The 23555-nt window shown below is 46.3% G+C and overlaps 1 protein-coding gene across 4 annotated transcripts in view; it reads left to right on the top strand.

The window, feature by feature from the left end:
• Positions 1-23555, top strand: part of LOC133411246 (xenotropic and polytropic retrovirus receptor 1 homolog) — a 230488-nt gene that overhangs the window by 183089 nt on the left and 23844 nt on the right. For 2 of the 4 annotated variants that reach the window (XM_061693346.1, XM_061693344.1), the window contains one exon: positions 21482-21703. In XM_061693346.1, coding sequence (XP_061549330.1) covers positions 21482-21703 — 222 coding nt within the window. Of the gene's footprint in view, positions 1-21481; positions 21704-23555 lie in introns of those variants that run through there. The other 2 variants (XM_061693345.1, XM_061693347.1) reach the window with 2 other exon arrangements.

Below are 23555 nucleotides of genomic sequence, written 5' to 3'. Positions count from 1 at the left end.
CTGCGGAGGAAACTCAATTCGTCCGCTTGTATCCTGGATCTTGTTCTTTCGGTCACGACCCACAGCTCGTGACCATAGGTGAGGGTAGGAACGTAGATCGACCGGTAAATCGAGAGCTTCGCCTTTCGGCTTAGCTCCTTCTTTACCACAACGGATCGACACAAACGCTGCACCAATCCGCCTGTCAATCTCCTGTTCCATTCTTCCCTCACTCGTGAACAAGACCCCAAGATACTTGAACTCCTCCACTTGGGGCAGGATCTCATCCCCGACCTGGAGAGGGCACGTCACCCTTTTCCGACTGAGGACCATGGTCTCACATTTGGAGGTGCTGATTCTCATCCCAACCGCTTCACACTCGGCTGCGAACTGCTCCAGTGAGAGTTGGAGGTCACGGCTTGATGAAGCCAACAGAACCACATCATCAGCAAAAAGCAGAGATGCAATACTGAGGCCACCAAACCTGACCCTCTCTACGCCTCGGCTGCACCTAGAAATTCTGTCCGTAAAAGTTATGAACAGAATCAGTGACAAAGGGCAGCCTTGGCGTAGTCCAACCCTCACCGGAAACGAGTCCGACTTACTGCCGGATATGCGGAACAAACTCTGACTCCGGTCGTACAGGGACCGAACAGCCCGTATCAGGGGGTTCGGTACCCCATACTCCCGAAGCACCCCCCACAGGACCCCCCGAGGGCCACAGTCGAACGCCTTCTCCAAGTCCACAAAACACATGTAGACTGGTTGGGCGAACACCAGTAGCACCCTCGAGGACCCTGCCAAGGGTGTAGAGCTGGTCCACTGTGCCACGGCCAGGACGAAAACCACACTGCTCGTCCTGAATCTGAGATTCAACTTCCCGACGGACCCTCCTCTCCAGCACCCCTGAATAGACCTTACCAGGGAGGCTGAGGAGTGTGATTCCCCCTGTAGTTGGAATACACCCTCCGGTCCCCCTTCTTAAAAGGGCCACCACCCTAGTCTGCCAATCCAGAGGCACTGTCCCCGATGTCCACGCGATGTTGCAGAGGCGTGTCAACCAGGACATCCCTACAACATCCAGAGCCTTGAGGAACTCCGGTCGAATCTCATCCACCCCCGGGGCCTTGCCACCGAGGAGCTTTTTAACCACCCGGTGACCTCAACCCCAGAGATAGGAGAGCCCGCCTCAGAGAACCCAGACTCTGCTCCCTCATGGGACAGCGTGTCGGTGGAATTGAGGAGGTCTTCGAAGTATTCTCCCCACTGGCTCACAACGTCCCAAGTTGAGGTCAGCAGCGCCCCATCCCCACTATACACAGTGTTGATGGTGCACTGCTTCCCCCTCCTGAGACGCCGGATGGTGGACCAGAATTTCCTCGAAGCCGTCCAGAAGTCTTCTCTATGGCCTTACCGAACTCCTCCCATGCCCGAGTTTTTGCTTCAGCGACCACCAAAGCTGCATTCTGCTTGGCCAGCCGGTACCCATCAGCTGCCTAAGGAGTCCCACATGCCAGAAAGGCCCGATAAGACTCCTTATTCATCTTAACAGCATCCCTCACCGTTGGTGTCCACCAACGGGTTTGGGGATTGCCGCCACGACAGGCACCAACCACCTTACGGCCACATGGTCCACTCGGACTCGATGTCCCCCGCCTCCCCCGGAACATGAGCAAAGTTGAAACCTGAGCAAAGTCGAAAAACTGAGACGTTCCCAGCAGACCCTCACAATACGCTTTGGCCTGCCACGTCGGACCGGCATCTTCCCCCACCATCCGAGCCAACTCACCACCAGGTGGTGATCAGTTGACAGCTCCGGCCCTCTGTTTACCCGAGTGTCCAAGACATGCGGCCGCAAGTCCGATGACACGACCACAAAGTCGATCATCAAACTGCGACCTAGAGTGTCCTGGTGCCAAGTGCACGTGTGGACACCCTTATGCTTCAACATGAACATGGTGTTCGTTATGGACAATCCGTGATGAGCACAGAAGTCCAATAACAGAACACCGCTTGGCTTCTGATCAGGGGGGCCGTTCCTCCCAATCACGCCTTTCCAGGTCTCACTGTCATTACCCACATGAGCACTGAAGTCCCCCAGCAGAACGATGGAGTCCCCAGCGGGAGCGTTCTCCAGCACCCTCTCCAAGTACTCCATAAAGGGTGGGTCCGCTGAACTGCTGTTTGGTGCATAGGCACAAACAACAGTCAAGACCCGTCCCCCCATCCAAAGGCGGAGGGAGGCTACCGTCTCGTCCACCGGGGTGAACCCCAACGTATAGGCGCCGAGCAGGTGTGGGTATACTTATTGCTCCCCGGCTCGGCGCCTCCCACCATGGGCAACTCCAGAGTGGAAGAGAGTCCAACCCTTCTCGAGAGGACTGGTACCAGAGCCCAAGCTGTGCGTGGAGGCGAATCCGACTATATCAAGTCGGAACTTCTCGACCTCACACACCAGCTCGGGCTCCTTCCCTGCCAGAGAGGTGACATTCCATGTCCCTAGAGCCAGCTTCTGTAGCCGGGGATCGGATTGCCAAGGTCCCCCCCACCTCCGGGCCTTGCTCAAGAGGGGGGCCCGGTGACCCGCGTCCGGGCAAGGAAAACCTGAATCTATTTATTGTACTCATCATAGGGGTTTTTGGAGCCGTGCTTTGTCTGGTCACCCTTTGTCATGGGTGACCCTACCAGGGGCGTGAAACCCCAGACAACTTAGCTCCTAGGATCATTGGGACACACAAACCCCTCCACCACGATAAGGTGACGGCTCAAGGAGGGGAATATTTGTTTCTTTGTACTGTATATTAGGGCTGGGCATTGTTAAGAACCTCACGATACAATTTAGATTTTTTTATTGGGATTTGATATCGATTCTTTAAGGTTGCAATTCGATTCTATTTAAATGTTCCCATACCGATTCAGTAATAAGTAAAAATAAAAATATACAAATAGTCATGCACGATAAACGCAGACGGCACCCATGAATGTTCCTCAGGCCCGTAGCCCTCCCAGTCCACCAGATATTGAAACCCCCTCCCTCTCTGACGAGACGACAACAGCCGCCTCACAGTGAAGACAGGGCCCCCACGAACTGGGGAGGGAGGCGGGGTCCTGGAAGGCGGGACTAGAGAGGACTCCCGGGCGGGCTTGAGTAGGCTGACGTGAAAAGCAGGGTGGACCCGCATTGACCTTGGGAGCCTAAGCTTCATGGTGACCAGGTTAATGATTTTTGTGATGGGGAAGGGCCCCATGAACCTGGGAGCGAGCTTCCTGGACTCCACCCGGAGTGGAATATGTTAGGTCGAGAGCCAAACTCGCTGACCCACTTTGTAGTTCGGGGCCGGTGTCCTCCTATGGTCAGCTGCGGTTTTGTAGGACTGTCCCTGGTGCAGCACCATCTGGCGGGCTTGCTCCCAGGTCCTTCTGCAGCGTCTCACCAAGGTCAATGCAGCTGGAACAGTGGACTCTGGGGCTATGGCAGTAAACAGAGATAGTTGGTAACCATGCACAACGTGAAAATGCGATAGACCAGTGGATGCAGAGGGGAGGGAATTGTGAGAAAACTCGACCCAAACCAGTTTCTGAGACCAGCATTGTGGCTCCTGTGCAGCGAGACATCGGAGCCCAGTCTCCAGGTCTTGGTCTCCAGGCCTCTCGGTTTGTCCGTAGATTTCAGGATGAAACCCAGATGACAGACTGACGGTAGCACCTATGAGACTGCAAAAGTCCTTCCAAAATTGTGACATGAATTGGGGACCCCTATCAGATACCACATTCTTGGGGAAACCATGAAACTTGAATACCTGGTGTATCATTAACTCAGCAGTGTCTTTAGCTGAGGGGAGTTTCGGAAGTGCAATGAAGTGTGCCATCTTAGAGAACCTGTCCACGACTGTGAGAATGGTGGTATTTCTGTTAGATATAGTTTAGAAGTTATCATTTATTTGCTTACCTTGCATTAGTATTATGGACAATTTTTAGAAAGAAAGATGTCTCGCCTTCAAGAAGATGACTCAGCAGGAATCATCAGAGAGAAGGACGTGGCCGGGACGTAGCAGGTGTTGGTCCCATGTTTTCACCTTGAAACCCTACCCTTAGTGTGTTGTGTCTTGTAGCTTAGTACGTTATGTTTTGTAAACTTAGAAACCTCCCTATTTTCAAATAAATGCAGGAGCGACGGGAGAGATACTTTAGAGCGTGTTGAGAGGCTGTAATCTGAACAATCTCCCATGCGCCCTCCTCATGAGAAAAAGAAACCAGCGTCTTCATTCCTTTTGTGTCTATTTTATATAATGTTGGGCAAGATAAATCCAACATTCAATTGGTCCTTTGAGCCGGATGTCAACACACCCGAGGATTCCAGTTGTGGAGCCGACATCCAGTTAAGAGACCATGGCCACTGCAATTGAGACCCTTTCCGGGACTGGTCTTCGTACTCATCAACTGGGATCTGAAGGTTGACGACAATCCACAGGATTGAAGACGACTGGTGAGTTAAATTTTAAAAAAAAATGTTTTGGAAAAAGGATTAAAGAGTGAGTGTATTGCGCGACAAAGAAGTCTGCGGCAGAATAAACCTTGTGTAATACTAGTCACTGGCAAGTAAATAAGGGACGGCGCAGTCCAACAAATTCCGCGGGGACGGCGGAGTCCTGTACGTACTTAAATTCCGTGTTTTTGTGTTTCCGTGTTTCCATGTTTTCGTGTGTTTGTAAAAACGTTACTAATATCGTGTGTATGTGTAAAAGTATGAATGTATAAGACTGGATTGTAAGTGACAACTGAGTTTGGAAGCAGAGGCAAGAATCCTCCGCCCCATTTGGGGTAGAAGGTTGGGGGTTACCATAACTCAGACATTCATTGTCACCCGGTCATTTTTTGAATAAAGTCAGTATTAGGTCACTCTCAGTGCGAATAAACTGACTTCCAAATTCACAAAAATGGGAATAAATAACAGTAAAACGGATCCAAGAGAAAGCCTAACGTGTAAATATTGGAAATATGTACAACTTCAAAATCCTTCCAAAATAAAACATTTAAACACGTGGATAACCAAATACGGTTTCGCTGGCCAGCTAAATTCGCAAAAATCTGTTCAACGTCGAAACGAAATAAAGGGTCGACACAAAAATAATATATCACAAATGGAAAAAGATGGATTTGACGACTTACTTTTTTGGCTAAACATGGCGTCTAAAAGAGAAAAAGGAGAGGAGAAAAAGAAATACTTAACAAATAAACAAAAAGACGATGAACTTTTTGAAGAATACAGGGTTAGAATGACCGCTTGTTTTAAAGCAAACAGCGGATTGATTGAGGATGCCAATCCTCAGGGCCCTTATCAACAACAGTTGAAAAATGCTTTACATGCGAATTCGAGAGAACACATTAACAAATGGGTCGATAAACATTGGATAAACCTAGCAACTGGCGCTCTGGAGGAATATGTTAATCATGCCCTCCACGCAGAAACTATCGGGGCATAAGGCAATAGTTAGATCTGCAAATGGGCAAATTACTTTTGCCATGGAACTTGAGCCTGAGTGGATTAGAGACCCACAGGGGAGAACTTGTAGAATGCCAATTTTCCGTGTGTTTCTTTTTTTCTCTTTCCTAATGTAAATTTCATTTTGTCGTTTTGCACTTTGTTTTTACCAATAATTGCGTTATTGTTGTGGAACCCTCATGCTGGCTATCAGTATAGATTGTACCATCTTTATTTATCATTAGTTTGCATGCCTCGGTTAATGCTACTAATTCAGCAGTTTGTTCAGCCAATTCCTGATAATCATGCTGCGTGCCTTCATCAGGTAAGGGTATTAGTGTGGCTGGATTTAAGGTTGTGCATCGCTCAACAGTCAAATGTGATTGTGACAGCACGATGGCCATGCAAGATAAATGTCCTGCAGGTGATAAAAACGGCATATTCGTTTGCAATAGGAGAGCAGACACTGTATGTGGGACCTTAAGAGTTAATGGATGAAATAACATAATCGTGGAACTGCTCTCTATTGCCATCGAAGCTGCCACAACTGCTCCGACACAATGCAGTAATGCACACGTCACGCTGTCCAATTTAGTTAAAAAATAAGCCCATGGTCTTATCTTATCACCGTATTGTTGTGTAAGTAGGTATGTCATGTAACAGCTTTTACAATCTACCATTTGAAGGAATGTTTTCTCATTAAATTTGGAAGGCCGAGTGCAGCACTGGACACCAAATGTTTAATGTTACAGAAGGCCTTTTCTGCCTCTGTATTTCATTAAACAGGTGATGTTATTTTAAGGTTGTCTTCATACATGAAGTTTGACAATGGTGCAATAATTTCTGCATAGTTTGGAATCCATGCTCTACAATAATTTGTCAGACCTAAAAATGACATCATATGTTTCTTTGTTTGTGGTTTAGGGGCTTTTAAAATTATAGCTTTTCTGTCTGTCCTTCCTCCCACACTTAGATTATGTCCGAGATATTTGACTTTTTGTTTTACACCATTGCAATTTATATTTGTTAACTTTGTGTCCCTCCTCTGCTAGATGACGCAGTAAGGCCAATGAATCTTTGATGCATGTCTCTCCATGATGTGCCAAAAGCACATTATCGACATATAGTAAAATTTGGCTCCCTCCTGGGGGAGTGAATTTATCAGAATCAGAATCAGAATCATCTTTATTTGCCAAGTATGTCCAAAACACACAAGGAATTTGTCTCCGGTAGTTGGAGCCGCTCTAGTACAACAAACAGTCAATTTACAGAACACTTTGGGGACATAAAGACATTGACAAAAAACAATTGTGCAAAAAGATGCAGAGTCCTCTAGCACTTAGAGCAGTTCGAACGACTAATATTGCAATAGTCCGGTGCAATGACCATTGTGCAAAGGGCGCTGAGACTTCAAGGAGTGTATGCGGTTTAAAGTGACGAGTAGTGCGATCATCTGGGACAATGTTGGTTGTGCAAATGTTACAGATACTCCTCAATCAGTGTGCAAATGGAGCAGATGCTACTCTGGCATGAGTGGCCAGTATATGCAAATAGTGCAGCATGGCGAGACAACTACAGTGAGTGCACGAGTAATACATAATTGGCCCCACAGAAATGTGACAACGAACTCAAGTCAAAAAATTGCCAGCTTGTTGTAATGGAATTATAGGTTAGGTGTTTAAGAAGTTGATCGCAAGAGGGAAGAAGCTGTTGGAATGTCTACTAGTTCTAGTTTGCGTTGATCGGTAGCGCCTACCTGAGGGAAGGAGCTGGAAGAGCTGGTGACCGGGGTGCAGACGGTCCGAGAGGATTTTGCACGCCCTTGTCTTAGTTCTGGCAGCGAGCAAGTCACCAACATGCTTGTTATCATTACTCGTGAATAAATGGTTGGACTTTCACAGTAACCTTGTGGTGATCTAGTAAATGTATATTTTTTCCCTCAAATTTAAATGCAAACCAAAATTGACTGTTCTTTTCTATTGGTATAGAAAAGAAAGCATTGCTTATGTCAATATTTCTTCATCAATTTCAGTGAGGATCATTTGGTCTAATCATACAGGATGCATGTGTCTCCCTTCATCAGCCTGCGTTGTCCAAAACATTGCATTCCTGATTAGACCAGTTGACGCACTGTATTCCAGTTTGTTTCCTATTTGTCGCCAATCATTTGTCTCCTGTCCTTGTTTCACTAATGTTCCCACATGTTTCCATTGTGACCCATAATCTTTGCACAATTAAATATGTGGGACACTTGTATTTTTATACAGTTCCTTTAATTTGTCCGGGAAAATAATTCCTGCCGCGACTTTTGCTTCATTGTCAGAGTACAGATAATCCACAGTAATGTTATCAGGTGTCGCATGTCGTAACTTGTTTTCATATACTGGGTCTGGCATTGGCGTGATTTTGTACCACAGAGTTATATGCAGCTCATCATTTTTTTTATCTTTTATTTGTGTGATAAGCTGCAAGGCTGCAGACAACAGGGCCTCTCCCATGTTTAACGGTGGTTTGTCTGGGATATCGATTGTGTAATAGAATGTATTCTCTCTGCTTTCCAGTGTCATATAGAGGTCGTCTCTTTTTAATTCATGTTTTCGTTTGACTACAATATTTCCATTTTATCAGTTTCGACATGAAATATCTTGTCTTTGTAGTGTATTCAATTAAATATAGGTCGAACATGATTTGCAAATATTTGTATTCTGTTTTTATTGATATTTAACACAACGTCCCAACTTCATTGGAATTGGGGTTGTACTACTAAGTACTCGGAACTACCCTCTCCATTTAACTTGTTGATCAGACCCGACAGTGCTGGGGTACTGATACTTCACAAGTCCATTTTGAGCGTCGAGTAACTTATAAAAACTAACACATTTGATTTGAAAGACAAGCCTTCAACACAGTTGTAAGAAGCAGTGTAAGGGGCTACATCCAGAGAGGAATATTACATTATTACATTATCACATTCCCAGTATACACACGGAATGATGAAGCAGATAGTGCAGTACTTTGAAAGGATTAAAATAACATTTCAACCAAAGCAAAACAACACAATGTTAAGATATTGGTTAGTCATAAATAGGTCCCAGTAATATTTAGACAATTAATGTAAAGTGGGGATTATACAATTGACAGTGGTATAGAATGATGAAACGGCGCAGATGGAGATAGGCTTGAGCAACGAGACGTGGAATGTGGGATGAATCTTTTGGGACTGTGGCAGTTTTAACTGGACAGAAGTGGGATTAATGATTTTGGTGATGGGAAAAGGACCAATGAAGCATGGAGCGAGTTTACGGGAGTCTGTTTGAAGGGGAAGGTCGTGGGAAAAGAGCCAGACGGATTGACCCACCTTGTAGTTGGGCGTCAGGGAGCGATGACGGTCCGCAAGCTGCTTGTTGCGTGTCACGGACACGCAACAAGCAGGGCGGCCACACAGTGGAGTGCCGATTCCAGGGTTTGGTTGGCCTGCTCCGTCTGGCCGTTGGTCTGCGGGTGATACCCCGAGGATAAACTGGCTGCTGCGTCCACCACCGCCTTGCAGAATTCCTTCCAGACCCGAGAGGAAAACTGGGGACCTCGATTGGAGACTATGTCGATGGGGATACCATGAAGTTTGAAGACATGTGAGACAAGGAGGTTAGCAGTTTCCAGGGCAGACGGGAGTTTGGGGAGGGGCACATAATGGACACACTTGGAAAAACGATCGATGATTGTGAGAATAACAGTGCTACCTTCAGAGTCCACAGCGATGTGAGACCAATGGCGGCTGGGACTTGGCAGGGGGCGCAGCAAGCCAGCTGGAGGTCGGTGGGAAGACTTCCCTCAGGTACAGACAGAGCAGGCTTGAATGAACTCTCGGGTGTCTTTGATGAGGCTGGGCCACCAGAAGTGCTGTTGAATGAACTGGGTTGTATGGGTGATGCCAGGGTGACAAGTTAATTTTGAGTTGTGGGCCCACTGCAAGACATCCGCACGGGCTGAATCGGGGATGAACAGGTGGTCAGGAGGCCCCGTCTTGGGATCAGGTTGGGTCTTTTGGACCTCCTTGACCATGTGCTCGATCTCCCACGTGGCCGCTCCAACGAAACAGGAGGCCGGAAGGATGGATTCGGGTTCTGCTGTGCTCGAAGGAGGTGAGTGAATACGGGAGAGGGAATCTGCCTTGGTGTTACGGGAACCGGGACGGAAGGAGAGACTGAAATTGAATCTGCTGAGCAATCGTGCCCAGTGTACTTGACGGGGGTTGGGACGTTTAGCAGTACGGAGGTAAGCGAGGTTTTTGTGGTCAGTCAAAATGAAAAATTATTGTTTAGATCCCGCCAGCCAGTGCCTCCATTCTTCCAGGGCCCATATAATGGCCAGCAGCTCGCAGTTTCCGATGTCATAATTTCTTCCTGTTGAAGATAGGCGACGGGGGAAAAAAAGCACAGGGGTGAAGTTTATGGGTCGTGGGATCTCGCTGCGAGAGGACTGCTCCAGCTCCAGCATCCGAGGCGTCAACCTCCACCACAAACTGGAGGGAAGGGTCAGGGTGGCGCAGAATGGGAGCAGTGGTGAACAGGGATTTGTGTTAATTGAATGCTTGTGAAGCTGCTGGGGTCCACTGAAAAGGGGAGCTGGTGGATGTGAGACTGGTGAGGGAATAGCGAGCTTGCTGTAATTACGGATGAATCAGCGGTAGAAATTGGCGAATCCAAGGAAACATTGCAGTTCTTTTTTCGGGTCGCGGGGATGGGCCAGTCGATGATGGCTTGGATTTTGGCTGGGTCCGATTGTAGTTGTCCTTTTGCAATGATGTAGCTGAGGAAATGTTCTGAGGATAAGATTTTTCCGGTTTGACGTATAGACTGTTCTCGAGGAGGCGCTGGAGGACATGGATGCGGTGTTCTTCAGGGGAACGGGAGAAAATGAGGATGTCATCGAGGTACACAAACACGAACCGGTTGAGCATGTCACGGAGGACGTCAGTAATTCATATTTGGAAAACTGCAGGGGCGTTGGTTAAACCGAATGGCATGACCAGATACTCGATATATTTGAAGGCGGTCTTCTACTCGTCCCCCTGTCGGATACGGATGAGGTGGTAGGCGTTACGGAGGTCCTATTTGGGCTTCGCAGAGGGGTTCCTCTCTCATGGGCTCTCACTCGCAGTCTGTTATCCAGACGGATGGAGAGCGATAAAAGCCTCGAGAGAGGAGGGCTCGTCCCGGACCGCAAGCTCCTCTTTGATTTGTTCAGAGAGACCGTTTGAAAAGATTCCCCTAAGGGCTACGTCATCCCACCCGCATTCACCAGCAAGGATACGTAAGTCGATGGAATATTCTGCGACGGACTTCGCGCCCGGAGTGAGTGTGAGGAGACAACGGGTGGCTTCTTTGCCCTGAACGGGGTGATCGAAAACCTTACGGAGTTCGGCGGAAAAGGAATCGAACGAAAGGAGTTGTGCCATCATGAAGTGGACCATTTTGCTGCTTTTCTGCGGAGGTGGTTAGTGACATATGCTACTTTGGAACGTTTGGTGGAATAACTGTACGGTTGGAGATTGAATACGAGTGAGCAATGAATAATAAACTGGCTACATGCACCTAGGTCCCCCGGAGTAGGGCTCGGCCGGAGGTTCTTTGTACGGGAAGCCTGGTGACTCGGGAGGAGTACTTACAAGGGGTTGAATGGATTGCATCTGTTGGGAAAGGAGGGAGACCTGTTGCGGAAGGGAGTGGAGCGGTTCGGTGATTTCTTGCAGTATTTGGGCGCCTTGGAGGGTTAGTGCGTTCTTCAGTGCCTCCGGAGTTGCTGGGTCCATAATGGCCAAAGTATTCTGTCAGGTGTGGGAAGTAGCTGAACCCAAGAGCAGGCGGAGGCTGATGTAAAATGATGAACAGTTTATTGAGCAAAGGTTATGGAAGTGGTCCTGGATATGTTGACAGGCGGCGGCGTGGACAGGTGGCAGGCAGGAATGACGTGGGTCAGGAACACTGGGAATGAGGAGACACAAGAGTTAACGAGGGAACGAGGAGTTGAGTAGCTTACGTGAGTACGGTAAGCCGTGGTACCTCTAGGAGGGGTTGCAATACTTTGGCGAGGATTTCTGGGAACAGGCAGGCTTAAATGTAGGTGGTGATGAGGGTTAATTGGAGACAGGTGCGTGGCTTGAGGAGAAGCTGAAACAGAGAGGGGAGGGGAGAGAGAGGACGAGAGGGCGCAAAGCGCCATCCAGGCTCCAAAACGGTACTGCAGGGCAGTACATGAAAGTATCAAGGTTTTTCATTAAGTACACTTTTTTCTTATATTTATGGGCTAATGTTAAAAGTATGCATAATGTTACAGTGGCTTACAATAATACATCTATTTATAGAATAGAAGGAAACCTCTGCATCATGTTTGAACACTCATGTAATGTTACAATATTTTAATAATGTTTAATAGAAGGTTCTAATGTAAGTGCAGCAATTATGCTTAGTACAACCCAGGTGTATATCAATTTTAACAACAATATGTCTGCATTCAGGCGGCACGGTGGCCGACTGGTTAAAGCGTCAGCCTCACAGTTCAGGGGACCCGGGTTCAATCCCCGGCCCCGCCTGTGTGGAGTTTGCATGTTCTCCCCGTGCCTGCGTGGGTTTTCTCCGGATACTCCGGTTTCCTCCCACATCCCAAAAACATGCATTAATTGGAGACTCTAAATTGCCCATAGGCATGACTGTGAGTGCAAATGGTTGTTTGTTTCTATGTGCCCTGCGATTGGCTGGCAACCAGTTGAGGGTGTACCCCGCCTCCTGCCCGATGACAGCTGGGATAGGCTCCAGCACGCCCGCGACCCTAGTGAGGAGAAGCGGCTCAGAAAATGGATGGATGGATGTCTGCATTCAAAATTATTATTATTAATATTTTTTTGAACATGCCAAGGTTTTTCATTAATTAAGTACACTTTTTTCTTTTTGGCAATTTATGGGCTTGGGTTAATGTTAGAAATGTACATAATGTTACAATGCTTGACAAAAATAAATTTACTTTTAGAATCAAACATCTGGCTCATGTTCGATGAACACTCAGGCTTGGTAACATGGTGAGAAAAGTGTCTTTCATACAGCTATCGAGTTTAGATTAGAAGTACTATCTTAAAGTGAGAGGAATAGTCTTTTGGAGCACTCGCTTAATGTAAAATGTTTTATTTTTTTGTGTTTTTCGGGATTTTCTTTTATGTATTCTATCTCTTACTGTTACAATAAACCTACCATTGAAATAATCTACCGCTCATGTCTTTGTCAGAGGGTGAACTTACAAAATCAGTGAGGGATCAAAGAGTTACTTCCTCTACTGTATATGCCAAATAATATAACAGTGTATGTTTATTGTTTATGGTTGAAATTATATGTGTGTGTGTGTATCAAATACTGTATTATCCAATGTAATGAAATTGTTGTCTTTTATTGTTGAAAAATTAAAGGTAACATGGAAACTGAGACCATAGCATTCTGTTATACTCGCACCCATATTTGTATAAATGAATGACATGCATGTGTTTAAGTTTTGTCAGAGGACACCAGCCATGAAGTAAACAAAATGTTTGCAAGTTCGGCTTCATATCATCAAACCATGGTCATGCTCGTTAGCGTAGCGTACATAGGAATTCAGCTCCGCTGTTTTCCTGGTTTGGTCAACTGACATTCCACTTATAGCAGTTTGACATCTTAGGGAAACGCCCCATTTTAGTTAGGATATCTTATGATTCATCGCTCCATACATGTTGGGACATGCTTAATACATTGCTTCAACGTTACAGAGAAAACCTAAAAGCATCCTGGATTCGTCCACGTACGAACGCACCTAGAGCCGGTGGGTGGGTTCTAAGCAGTCCCCGATGGTCTGCTCTGTCTCCCTCACACGGTACCTCAAACGTTCTCTGTCCCGCCCCATCTCTTCCAAAGGTCCTTTGCGGGATGCGACAGAAACAAAGTACCACACCCACATTACGTGAATCTCCACCACCGGAGAGAAGTGGACCTCACGCAAGAGTACACACAAACAACAATTCACGTCAGGATGGCAGGGTGTATTGCTTTCACTTATTCAACATCGCAAAGCAGGGTTATGGGGATACCGTTACGATATTTCCTCTAAATTTCATTTGACATATATTTAACCAACCGGCACGGTGGGCGACTGGTTAGCACATCTACGTCACAGTTCTGAGGACCAGGGTTCAAATCCCAGCTCCGCCTCTGTGGAGTTTGCAGGTTCTCCCTGTGTCTGGGTGGGTTTTCTCCGGGTACTCAGGTTTCCTCCCACATCTCTAAAACATGCGTGGTAGGTTGATTGAAGACTTTAAATTGCCCGTTGGTGTGAATGTGAGTGCAAATGATTGTTTGTTTATATGTGCCCTGCGATTGGCTGGCGACCAGTTCAGGGTATACCCCGCCTCCCCCCTTAAGATAGCTGGGATAGGGATGCTGACTTGGCTTACTTGGAAGTTTTTTTTTTTTTTTTACTCCTTACCTTACTGATCTCCCTTTGTCCGCTGTAGCGTATAATGTCCTGTCTGTTTTCTTGTAATTTCCGGAATGTGTGTATGTGTAGGTCATGTAGGTGGAGGTTGCGTAGTAAAAAAAGGAAGCTATTGATGTATGAGTACGTGCTGTTACTAAGAATAATATGACTCAGGTAAAAGTAAAAGCTTCTCCCCCAAATACGTACTTTAAAAGTTAAATATTCAGTGGGGAAAAAAAATAAATAAATAAACTATTGAGCTTGTATTTCATTATTTTTTTTAACCAGTGCAAGAATGTCAAATAGATACAAATATATCACACGGATGAATAAATTAAAATATATTATAAAATTATATATATATATATATATATATATATATATATATATATAATTATATATACACAGTGAGTACGGAATGTATTCAGACCCTCTTAAATTGTTCACTCTTTTTTTTTTATATTGCAGCTATTTGCTAAAACCATTTGTTAATTTTTTTCCACATTAATCTACACACAGCACCCCATATTGACAGGGGAGAAAAAAAGGAATTGTTGAAATCTTTGCAGATTGATTAAAAAAGAAAATCTGAACGATCACACAGCCATAAGTATTCAGACCCTTTGCTGTGACACTTGTATATTTAACTCAGGTGTTTCTTCTCATTTCTTCTGATCATCCTTGAGATGGTTCTACACCTTCCTTGGAGTCCAGCTGTGTTTGATTATACTGATTGGACTTGATTAGGAAAGCCACACCCCTGTCTATAAAAGACCTTACAGCTCACAGTGCATATCAGAATCAGAATCATCTTTATTTGCCAAGTATGTCCAAAAATCACACAAGGAATTTGTCTCCGGTAATTGGAGCTGCTCTAGTATGACAACAGACAGATAACACTTTTGAGACATAAAGACATAAAAAAAAAAAAACAGTCACTGAGTAATAAAGGTTTGCTAGTTATCTGGTAATGCCCTTACATTTTTATTTTTATTTTTTTGACAATTGTGCAAAAAGATGCAGAGTCCTCTAGCACTTAGAGCAGTTCGAATGACTAATATTGCAATAGTCCGGTGCAATGACCAGTGTGCAAAGGGCGCTGAGACTTCAAGCGAGTAGTACGATAATCTGGGACAATGTTGATTGTGCAAATGTTGCAGATACTCCTCAGTCAGTGGGCAAATGGAGCAGATGCTACTCTGGCACGAGTGGCCAGTATTGGTCAACAACAGATACGCAAATAGTGCAGCGTGGTGAGACTACTACAGTGAGTGCACAAGTAATATATAATTGGCCTGACAGAAATGTGACAACAAACTCAAGACAAAAAAAATTGCCAGCATGTTGCAATGGAATTGTAGGTTAGGTGTTTAAGAAGTTGATTGCAAGAGGGAAGAAGCTGTTGGAATGTCTGCTACTTCTAGTTTGCATTGATCGGTAGCGCCTACCTGAGGGAAGGAGCTGGAAGAGCTGGTGACCGGGATGTGGAGGGTCCGAGAGGATTTTGCACGCTCATGTTTTAGTTCTGGCAGCGTGCAAGTCCTCAAGTGTGGGTAGAGGGGTACCGACAATCCTTTCACCAGTTTCGATTGTCCGTTGCAGTCGGAGTTTGTCCTTTTTTGGAGCAGCACCAAACCAGACTGTGATGGAAGAAGACAGGACTGATTCGATGACCGCTGTGTAGAACTGCCTCAGCAGCTCCTGTGGCAGGCCGTACTTTCTCAGAAGCCGCAGGAAATACATCCTCTGCTCGGCCTTTTTGAGGACGGAGTTGATGTTGATCACCCACTTCAGGTCCTGAGAGACTGTAATTCCCAGGAACTTGAAGCTCTCGACAGTTGACACAAGGCAGCTGGACAGCGTGACAGGCAGCGCCCGAGGCAGCGAAGGATGCCTCCTGAAGTCCACGGTCATCTCTACAGTCTTGAGCGTGTTCAGCTCCAGGTTGTGTCGGCCGCACCACAGCTCCAGCCGCTCCACCTCCTGTCAATATGCAGACTCGTCACCGTCCTTGATGAGGCCGATGACAGTGGAATCATCTGCCAACTTCAGGAGTTTGACAGCCGGGCGCGTTGAGGTGCAGTCGTTCGTGTAGAGAGAGAAGAGCAGCGGAGAGAGGACACAACCTTGGGGCGCCCCAGTGCTGATGCTGCGTGTGGATGAGGTGGCCTCCCCCATCCTCACCTGATGTGTCCTGCCCGTCAGGAAGCTGTAAATCCATTGGCAGATGGCAGCTGAGACGCTGAGCTGGAGAAGCTTGGAGGAAAGGAGTTCAGGGATGATGGTGTTGAATGCTGAACTGAAGTCCACGACCAGGATCCTAGCGTAGGTCCCTCCACTGTCGAGGTGTTCTAGGATGAAGTGCAGTCCCATGATGACTACGTCATCCGCAGACCTGTTCACTCGGTATGCAAACTGCTACTGTGACGCTCTTGAGGTGGTCCAGCATGAGACGTTCAAAGGACTGCATGACCACAGATGTCAAGGTGACAGGCCTGTAGTCATTTAGACCCGAGATTGTAGGTTTCTTGGGGACTGGAATGATGTTGGAGCATTTGAAACACGGTGGTACTTCGCACAGTTACAGAGATCTATTGAAGATCTGTGTGAAGTTTGGAGCGAGCTGGTCCGCACACACTTTGAAGCAGGATGGGGACACATGGTCTGGGTCTGCCGCTTTGTTAATCTTTTGTTGTTTGAAGATGCGTCTCACATCCTGTTCGCGGATGGTTAAGGCAGAAGTTGGTGGTGTGATAGTGGTCGGTGGTGCGGCTGGGTGGGTGTGGGGTTTGAAAGTGTCCTTTTCAAATCTGCAGTAGAAGGTGTTCAAGTCGTTGGCTAGTGTGCTATTGTTCTCAGCTTGGGGGGATCGTCGCTTGTAATTTGTCAGCGATTGGAATGCATGCCAGACTGATTTAGAGTCGTTAGCGCTAAACTTTTTTCCAACTTTGCTGCATAGTTCCTCTTTGCAATGTTAATTTATTTAGTCAGCTGGTTTCTAGCTCGGTTATACAGGGCCCTGTCCCCGCTTTTATATGCGTCCTCCTTAGCTTGGCGAAGCTGCTTAAGTTTAGCAGTGAACCAAGGCTTGTTGTTATTGAATGTGCGAAATGACTTTGTTGGTACACAAACCTCTTCACAGAAACTAATACAGGATGTGCCAGTGTCTGTATATTCATCCAGGCTGCCAGCTGAATTTTCAAAGAGACTCCAGTCTGTGCAGTCTAAACAGCTTTGAAGTTCCATCTTTGCTTCATTGGTCCACTTTTTCACTGTTTTCACTGTAGGCTTCGCGCATTTAAGTTCTTGCCTGTATGTCGGTATCAAGTGAATAAAGCAGTGATCAGACGAGCCCAGTGCTGCACGAGGTTTGGCACAGTATGCGTTTTTTAGCGTAGTATAGTAGTGGTCCAAAATTTTATTTTCGCTGGTAGGACTTTCGATGTGGTGCTTGTATTTAGGGAGTTCGTGGTTGAGTTTAGCTTTGTTAAAGTCCCCGAGAATAATGAGGGGTGAGTCCGGGTGTTTTTTTTCAATTTCGTTTACTTGTTCGGCGAGCATTAGCAGTGCGGCGTTCGTGTTAGATTGAGGCGGAATGTATACGCCAGCCAGAATGAATGATGCAAATTCACGAGGCGAGTAGAATGGCTTACAGTTAAAAAACGACGACTCCAAATGCGGGCTGCAGCGTGTGCTGAGCTCCATGACGTCCGTACACCATTTTCTGTTGATATAGAAGCATATCCCGCCGCCTTTTGTTTTCCCCGTTAACTCCGTGATGCGGTCTGCTCGGTGAAGATGAAAGCCCGGAAGCATGACGGCGCCATCGGGTACAGCTTCACATAGCCAAGTCTCCATCAAGCACATGGCGGCGGAACGTCCGAAGTCTTTGCTGGACTTTTTCAGAAGATGAAACTCGTCCATTTTGTTTGGTAGGGAGCGTAGATTCGCGAGGTGGATCGACGGAAACGCCAATCTGTATCCTCTCTTGCGGAGCTTCACTTGGGTGCCGGCTCGCTTCCCTCTGTGGCGTCGCCTTCGCCTCCATGCGCCAAAGACCGCGGTCGCTGCTCCGGTGAGTAACTCGGGGGAAATACTGAGCGGATTTGCGAAAGTTGGTGAAAGAAAGTCTGGAGTAGCCTCCTTGATGGTTAGCAAGTCTCCCCCAGTGTAAGTGAGTCGTGTAATGTCTCCAAAGACGAACGAAAAACACAAAAACAATACTAGAGAGCGCGTAACCGAGGCGACCACACTGGTAGGCGCAAAGGAGGTCAAAGGAACTGCCTGAAGATCTCAGAGACAGAATTGTGGCAAGGCACAGATCTGGCCAAGGTTACAAAGAAACTTGTGCTGCGCTTAAGGTTCCTAAGAGCACAGTGGCCTCCATAATCCTGAAATGGATGACGTTTGGGACGATCAGAACCCTTCCTTGAGCTGGCCTTCCAGCCAAACTGAGCAATTGGGGTAGAAGAGCCTTGGTGAGAGAGGTAAAGAAGAACCCAAAGATCATTGTGGCTGAGCTCCAGAGATGCAGTCGGGAGATGGGAGAAAGTTCTAGAAAGTCAACCATCACTGCAGCCCTCTACCAGTCGGGGCTTTATGGCAGAGTAGCTTGACGGAAGCCTCTCCTCAGTGCAAGATACATGAAAGCCCGCATGGAGTTTCCTAAAAAAAAACACCTGAAGGACTCCAAGATGGTGGGAAAAAAGATTCTCTGCTCTGATGAGACAAAGATAGAAAGTGTTGGCCTTAATTCTAAACCAGGCACTGCTCATCACCTGTCCAATACAGTCCCAACATTGAGCCAACATTTGAGGTAGGACCGGCTGACGCCAAAATAGTGTGTTATAGTAATCCAGCAGAGGTGTGACGAAGGCATGGATTACTCTTTCAAAATGCTGTTGTGAAAGATGTTTTACTTTAGCCAGCTGCCCAAGATTAATCTGACAAGGATACTTATGTACAATTTACATTCTACTATAAGGAATTCCGATGATTTCGTAGTGTGCCAGTGTTGTCCAGCATAGCCTCATCCCAAACGGGGTTCCTGAACAAACTCACTGGATCCTTTAGCCTGACTCAAATGTGTGGCTGCACCTTGTCTATGCTGAGCAGCAGTGTGGCGGACTCAAAACCGCGTGCTGCTGCACATACAGGTAAGTGGAGTAAAGTACAAAAGTACTTGCTTTTATAAATACTCAAGTACTCCAAGTATTTTCTACAACAACATAACATCCCTTGTAACAGTAAGTCAGAGAATCTGACTGTATAATGTTGTATATTTATTGTTTTAGAGTGAAAATGATGGCCAATGAAGTAAAGTGGGTTGAAAGTAGATTGAAACTAACAAATGCACCAACACTAGTTTTGTTGAACAACATGGAAATGTTTTAAATATTGTAATATCCTACTGCAGTAAAGTTGAATGGGTTGAATGCAGCAGCAGTAAAGTAATTTACACTTCATTCATCTGTTCTGTTTAAATAATGTAATTGTGATTAAATCACTTTACTGCAGTAAACTGATTGGATTAAAGCCAGTAATAGTAAAGTATATGAAGTAAATTGTTTAGAAATACATTTAAACTGCCAAAAAGCACCAACACTGGTTTGGTGATAAACATAAGAATAAATATGTTTAACTATTGTGACATCAGTGCATTATGTCAAGACGTAGCATGCACAAATTACAAAATTTAAGATGATGTGTTTGCTATGGTTTATAAGAACACAGAGTACAAGGCTGTACAAGTCACTAAGTCCTTGCACCTGGAGACAGCTTGTCAACATATTGGCTAGCCATATGACCAAGAACTATGTGTGAGTTTCAAGCAATTTGATAAATTGTAAAAATTATCATGAATTTTCAAAATACATATGCTATGAATTAACAAGCAAGTGGGGCATTTTTTTAATTTAAGAATATGGTCTTTACCAGTTTTATATGAACAGTATCATCACAACATCCATTCATTATCTGAGCCGCTTATCCTCACATTTGTCGCAGGAGCGCTGGAGCCTATCCCAGCTCTAACCACTCAGCTACCGTGCCGCCTCATCACAACATGTTGATGCAAATGTTTTTTTGTTTGTTTGTTTTTACACTTTTATTGAAGCAAAAGCTTGATACTAATCCATTCCTACTGGGAGAACTAAAGGGAAGTTGTGTGCATACAATATTGTGGCAATATTTCGATGATACTATTACAGTGTAGCAATTAATTGATCTGAAGAAACTGATGATCAAATGTTACTAAAGTCAAGTTTGACTTGGAAGAAAAAGTACAGAAGTATAAGTAATCAAGTAAGTAAGTACCCGGTAAGTACATGACATGATTACTTCCAGAAAAAAAACATCCGTTTACTGACAATGGTTTGGGACTTTCAGTTAAAATTGTTGATAATTCTCAGATTGTGACATGTGCAGATCAATGTAAACATCTTGTGATTTCTCAAGGTGGTAATTTGTTTATTTCTTTGTGTGTTTAACTTTTGTTAAACAATAATAATTTAAAAAACAACATGCAACAATACACTGAAGATACTTAACATCAGTTTTGCGTGCTTAAAGCGGAATGGGAAGAAGTAATCTGTAACCTTATGTATGCTAATTGGAAACGTTACGAACACACTCCTAGTGGAAGATCTGTAGCGGTGCAGGTGCGTAATCTGTTTGCATGAAATAAAATGAAATAAAAAACCAATGAACAACAGGTTAGCACATCTGCCTCACGGTACTTAGGACAGGGGTTCAAATCCCAGCCCTGCCTGTGTGGAGTTTGCATGTTGTCCCCGTGCCTGCGTGGGTTTTCTTCCGGGCACTCCGGTTTCCTCCCACATCCTAAAAACATGGATGGTAGGTTGATTGAAGACTCTAAATGGCCCGTAGGTGTGATTGTGAGTGCGAATGGTTGTTTGTTTATATGTGCCCTGCGATTAGCTGGCGACCAGTTCAGGGTGTACCTCACCCGAAGATAGCTGGGATAGGATCGAGTACGCCCGCGGCCCTAGTGAGGATAAGCGGAACGGAAGATGAATGAATGAATATTTTACATCCATATCTGCATTGGTGAAGGAGTTTTAATCTCACTGTACTTGTGTATCGTGACAATAAAATAAATTCTATTCTATAAGGCTTTGCGCCTACCAAAGCAACTCTGCACCTCACATCCTCCATCCCTACATTCTCTCAAACAGGGGCGTAGCCAGAAATCAATCGTCAAACTTTTCCAGCTTGAAAAACACTATAATGGAGGTAACAGCGGGGTGGCTGCAGCCGGCGGCGTGGTGGCCGACCTTCAGTCTGGGGTGGTCGCAGCCACACCTCGCCACCATGTAGCTCCGCCCCAGCTCCCATAAAGTGTGAACGTTTGTATTCGCTGTTGTCTTGAGACATGTTTGATTACTGGTTGGTTACTAGACAGGGCTGAGAGGCTGGAACTTGAAGTGTATTTCTTTTAGGAATAGGCCACCAAATTTATGGAATATATTATAGAAAATGACATTTAGAATTTCTCTATTCCAGGCGTTTTGTGTGGAACTTCTTCAGACTGGAGAATGAACATCTGAATAACTGTGGTGAGTTCAGAGCTGTCAGAGACATTAGTGTGGCTCCCCTAAATGCTGATGACCAGACCCTGCTGGAGCAGATGATGGATCAAGAGGATGGAGTCAGGAACCGACAGGGCAAAAAGAGCTGGAAACGGAGCTACAGCATGAGTCTACGGAGGCCAAGACTTCCCTCACAGTAAGTCAGACCCGCACTACATTTGCCAGAATGCAATATCAACATGCAAAATTGTATTGAGACTTGTAGGATAGTTGATCATGTTCACTTATTGAGGCTTGGTCAGAAAATGGTCAATTCCATGATTGGAATTTGAATAAAAATGTCAGTGAACATCACAGTTCAGACTGAAATTTGTCAAAGATTTAAGATAAAATGGACTCAAAAATGCACAGGAGGCCAGAATTCGAGTTACAGTATGTGCGCTTTTACATGCTCCAGTTGGGAGGCGAGCCATGGCATTTTGAGCCAACTGGAGACGTTTGAGGGACTACTGGGTGACTCTGAAATACAGTGCTTTACAGTAATCAATCAGACGTGTGATGAAGGGGGAGGGTGGGAGGAGGGGATGGGGGTCACGCATAACCTACAGAGGTGGTTAAAAAGTTCCTCGGTGGCAAGGCCCCGGGGGTGGATGAGATTTGCCCGGAGTTCCGAAAGGCTCGGGATGTTGTCGGGCTGTCCTGGTTGACACGTCTCTGCAACATCGCATAGACATCGTGGACTGTGCCTCTGGATTGGCAGACTGGGGTGGTGGTCCCCCTATTTAAGAAGGGGGACCGGAGGGTGTGTTCCAACTACAGGGGAATCACACTCCTCAGCCTCCCTGGTAAGGTCTATTCAGGGGTTCTGGAGAGGAGGGCCCGTCAGGAAGTCGAATCTCAGATTCAGGAGGAGCAGTGTGGTTTTCGTCCTGGCCGTGGAACAGTGGACCAGGTCTACACCCTCGGCAGGGTCCTCGAGGGTGCATGGGAGTTCGCCCAACCAGTCTACATGTGTTTTGGGGAATTGGAGAAGGCATTCGACCGTGTCCCTCTGGGAGTCTTGTGGGTTGGTGCTTCAGGAGTATGGGGTACCGAACCCCCTGATATGGGCTGGTCGGTCACTGTACGACCGCAGTCAGAATTTGGTCTGCATTTCTGGCAGTAAGTCGGACTCGTTTCCGGTGCGGGTTGGACTACGCCAAGGCTGCCCTTTGTCACCGATTCTGTTCATAACTTTTCAAGCCGTGCTCTCCAAGTCTCATTGGAGCAGTTCGCAGCAGAGTGTGAAGCGGTTGGGATGAGAATCAGCACCTCCAAATCTGAGACCCTGGTCCTCAGTCCGAAAAGGGTGGTGTGCCCACTCCAGGTCGGGGATGAGATCATGCCCCAAATGGAGGAGTTCAAGTATATTGGGGTCTTGTTCACGAGTGAGGGAAGAATTGAACGGGAAATCGACAGGCGGATCAGTGCAGCGTCTGCAGTGATGCGGACTTCGTATCGGTCCATTGTGGTAAAGGAGCTAAGGCGAAGCTCTCAATTTACAGATCGATCTATGTTCCTACCCTCACCTATGGTCACAAGCTGTGGGTCGTGACTGAAAAAACAAGATCCCGGATCTCTCAGAGTAGAGTAGAGCCGCTGCTCTTCCACATCGAGAAGAGCCAGATGAGATGGGTGGGGCATCTGATTCGGATGCCTCCCGGACACCTCCCCGATGAGGTGTTCCGGGAACGTCTCACCGGGAGAAGATCCCGGGGACGACCCAGGACACGCTGGAGAGACAACGTCTTTCGCCTGGCCTGGGAACGCCTCGGGACCCCCCCGGAAGAGCTGGATGAAGTGGCTGGGGAGAGGGAAGTCTGTGTGTCCCTTCTAAAGCTACTGCCCCCGTGACCCGACCTCAGATAAGCGGTAATAAAATGGATGAATGGATGATTTGCAAATCATTGTATTCTGTAGTTATTTGTTTAACACAACGTCCCAACTTCATGGGAATTGGAGTTGTAGAACACCTCGATGGCACGGGGACCTACGTGAGGATCCTGTTT

This window comes from Phycodurus eques, chromosome 13 (genome assembly GCF_024500275.1).
Source record: "Phycodurus eques isolate BA_2022a chromosome 13, UOR_Pequ_1.1, whole genome shotgun sequence".
In the NCBI taxonomy this organism is placed as follows: Eukaryota; Metazoa; Chordata; class Actinopteri; order Syngnathiformes; family Syngnathidae; genus Phycodurus; species Phycodurus eques.
Note: the sequence above shows the minus strand (reverse complement) of the source record. Positions and strands in the feature narration are given on the sequence as shown.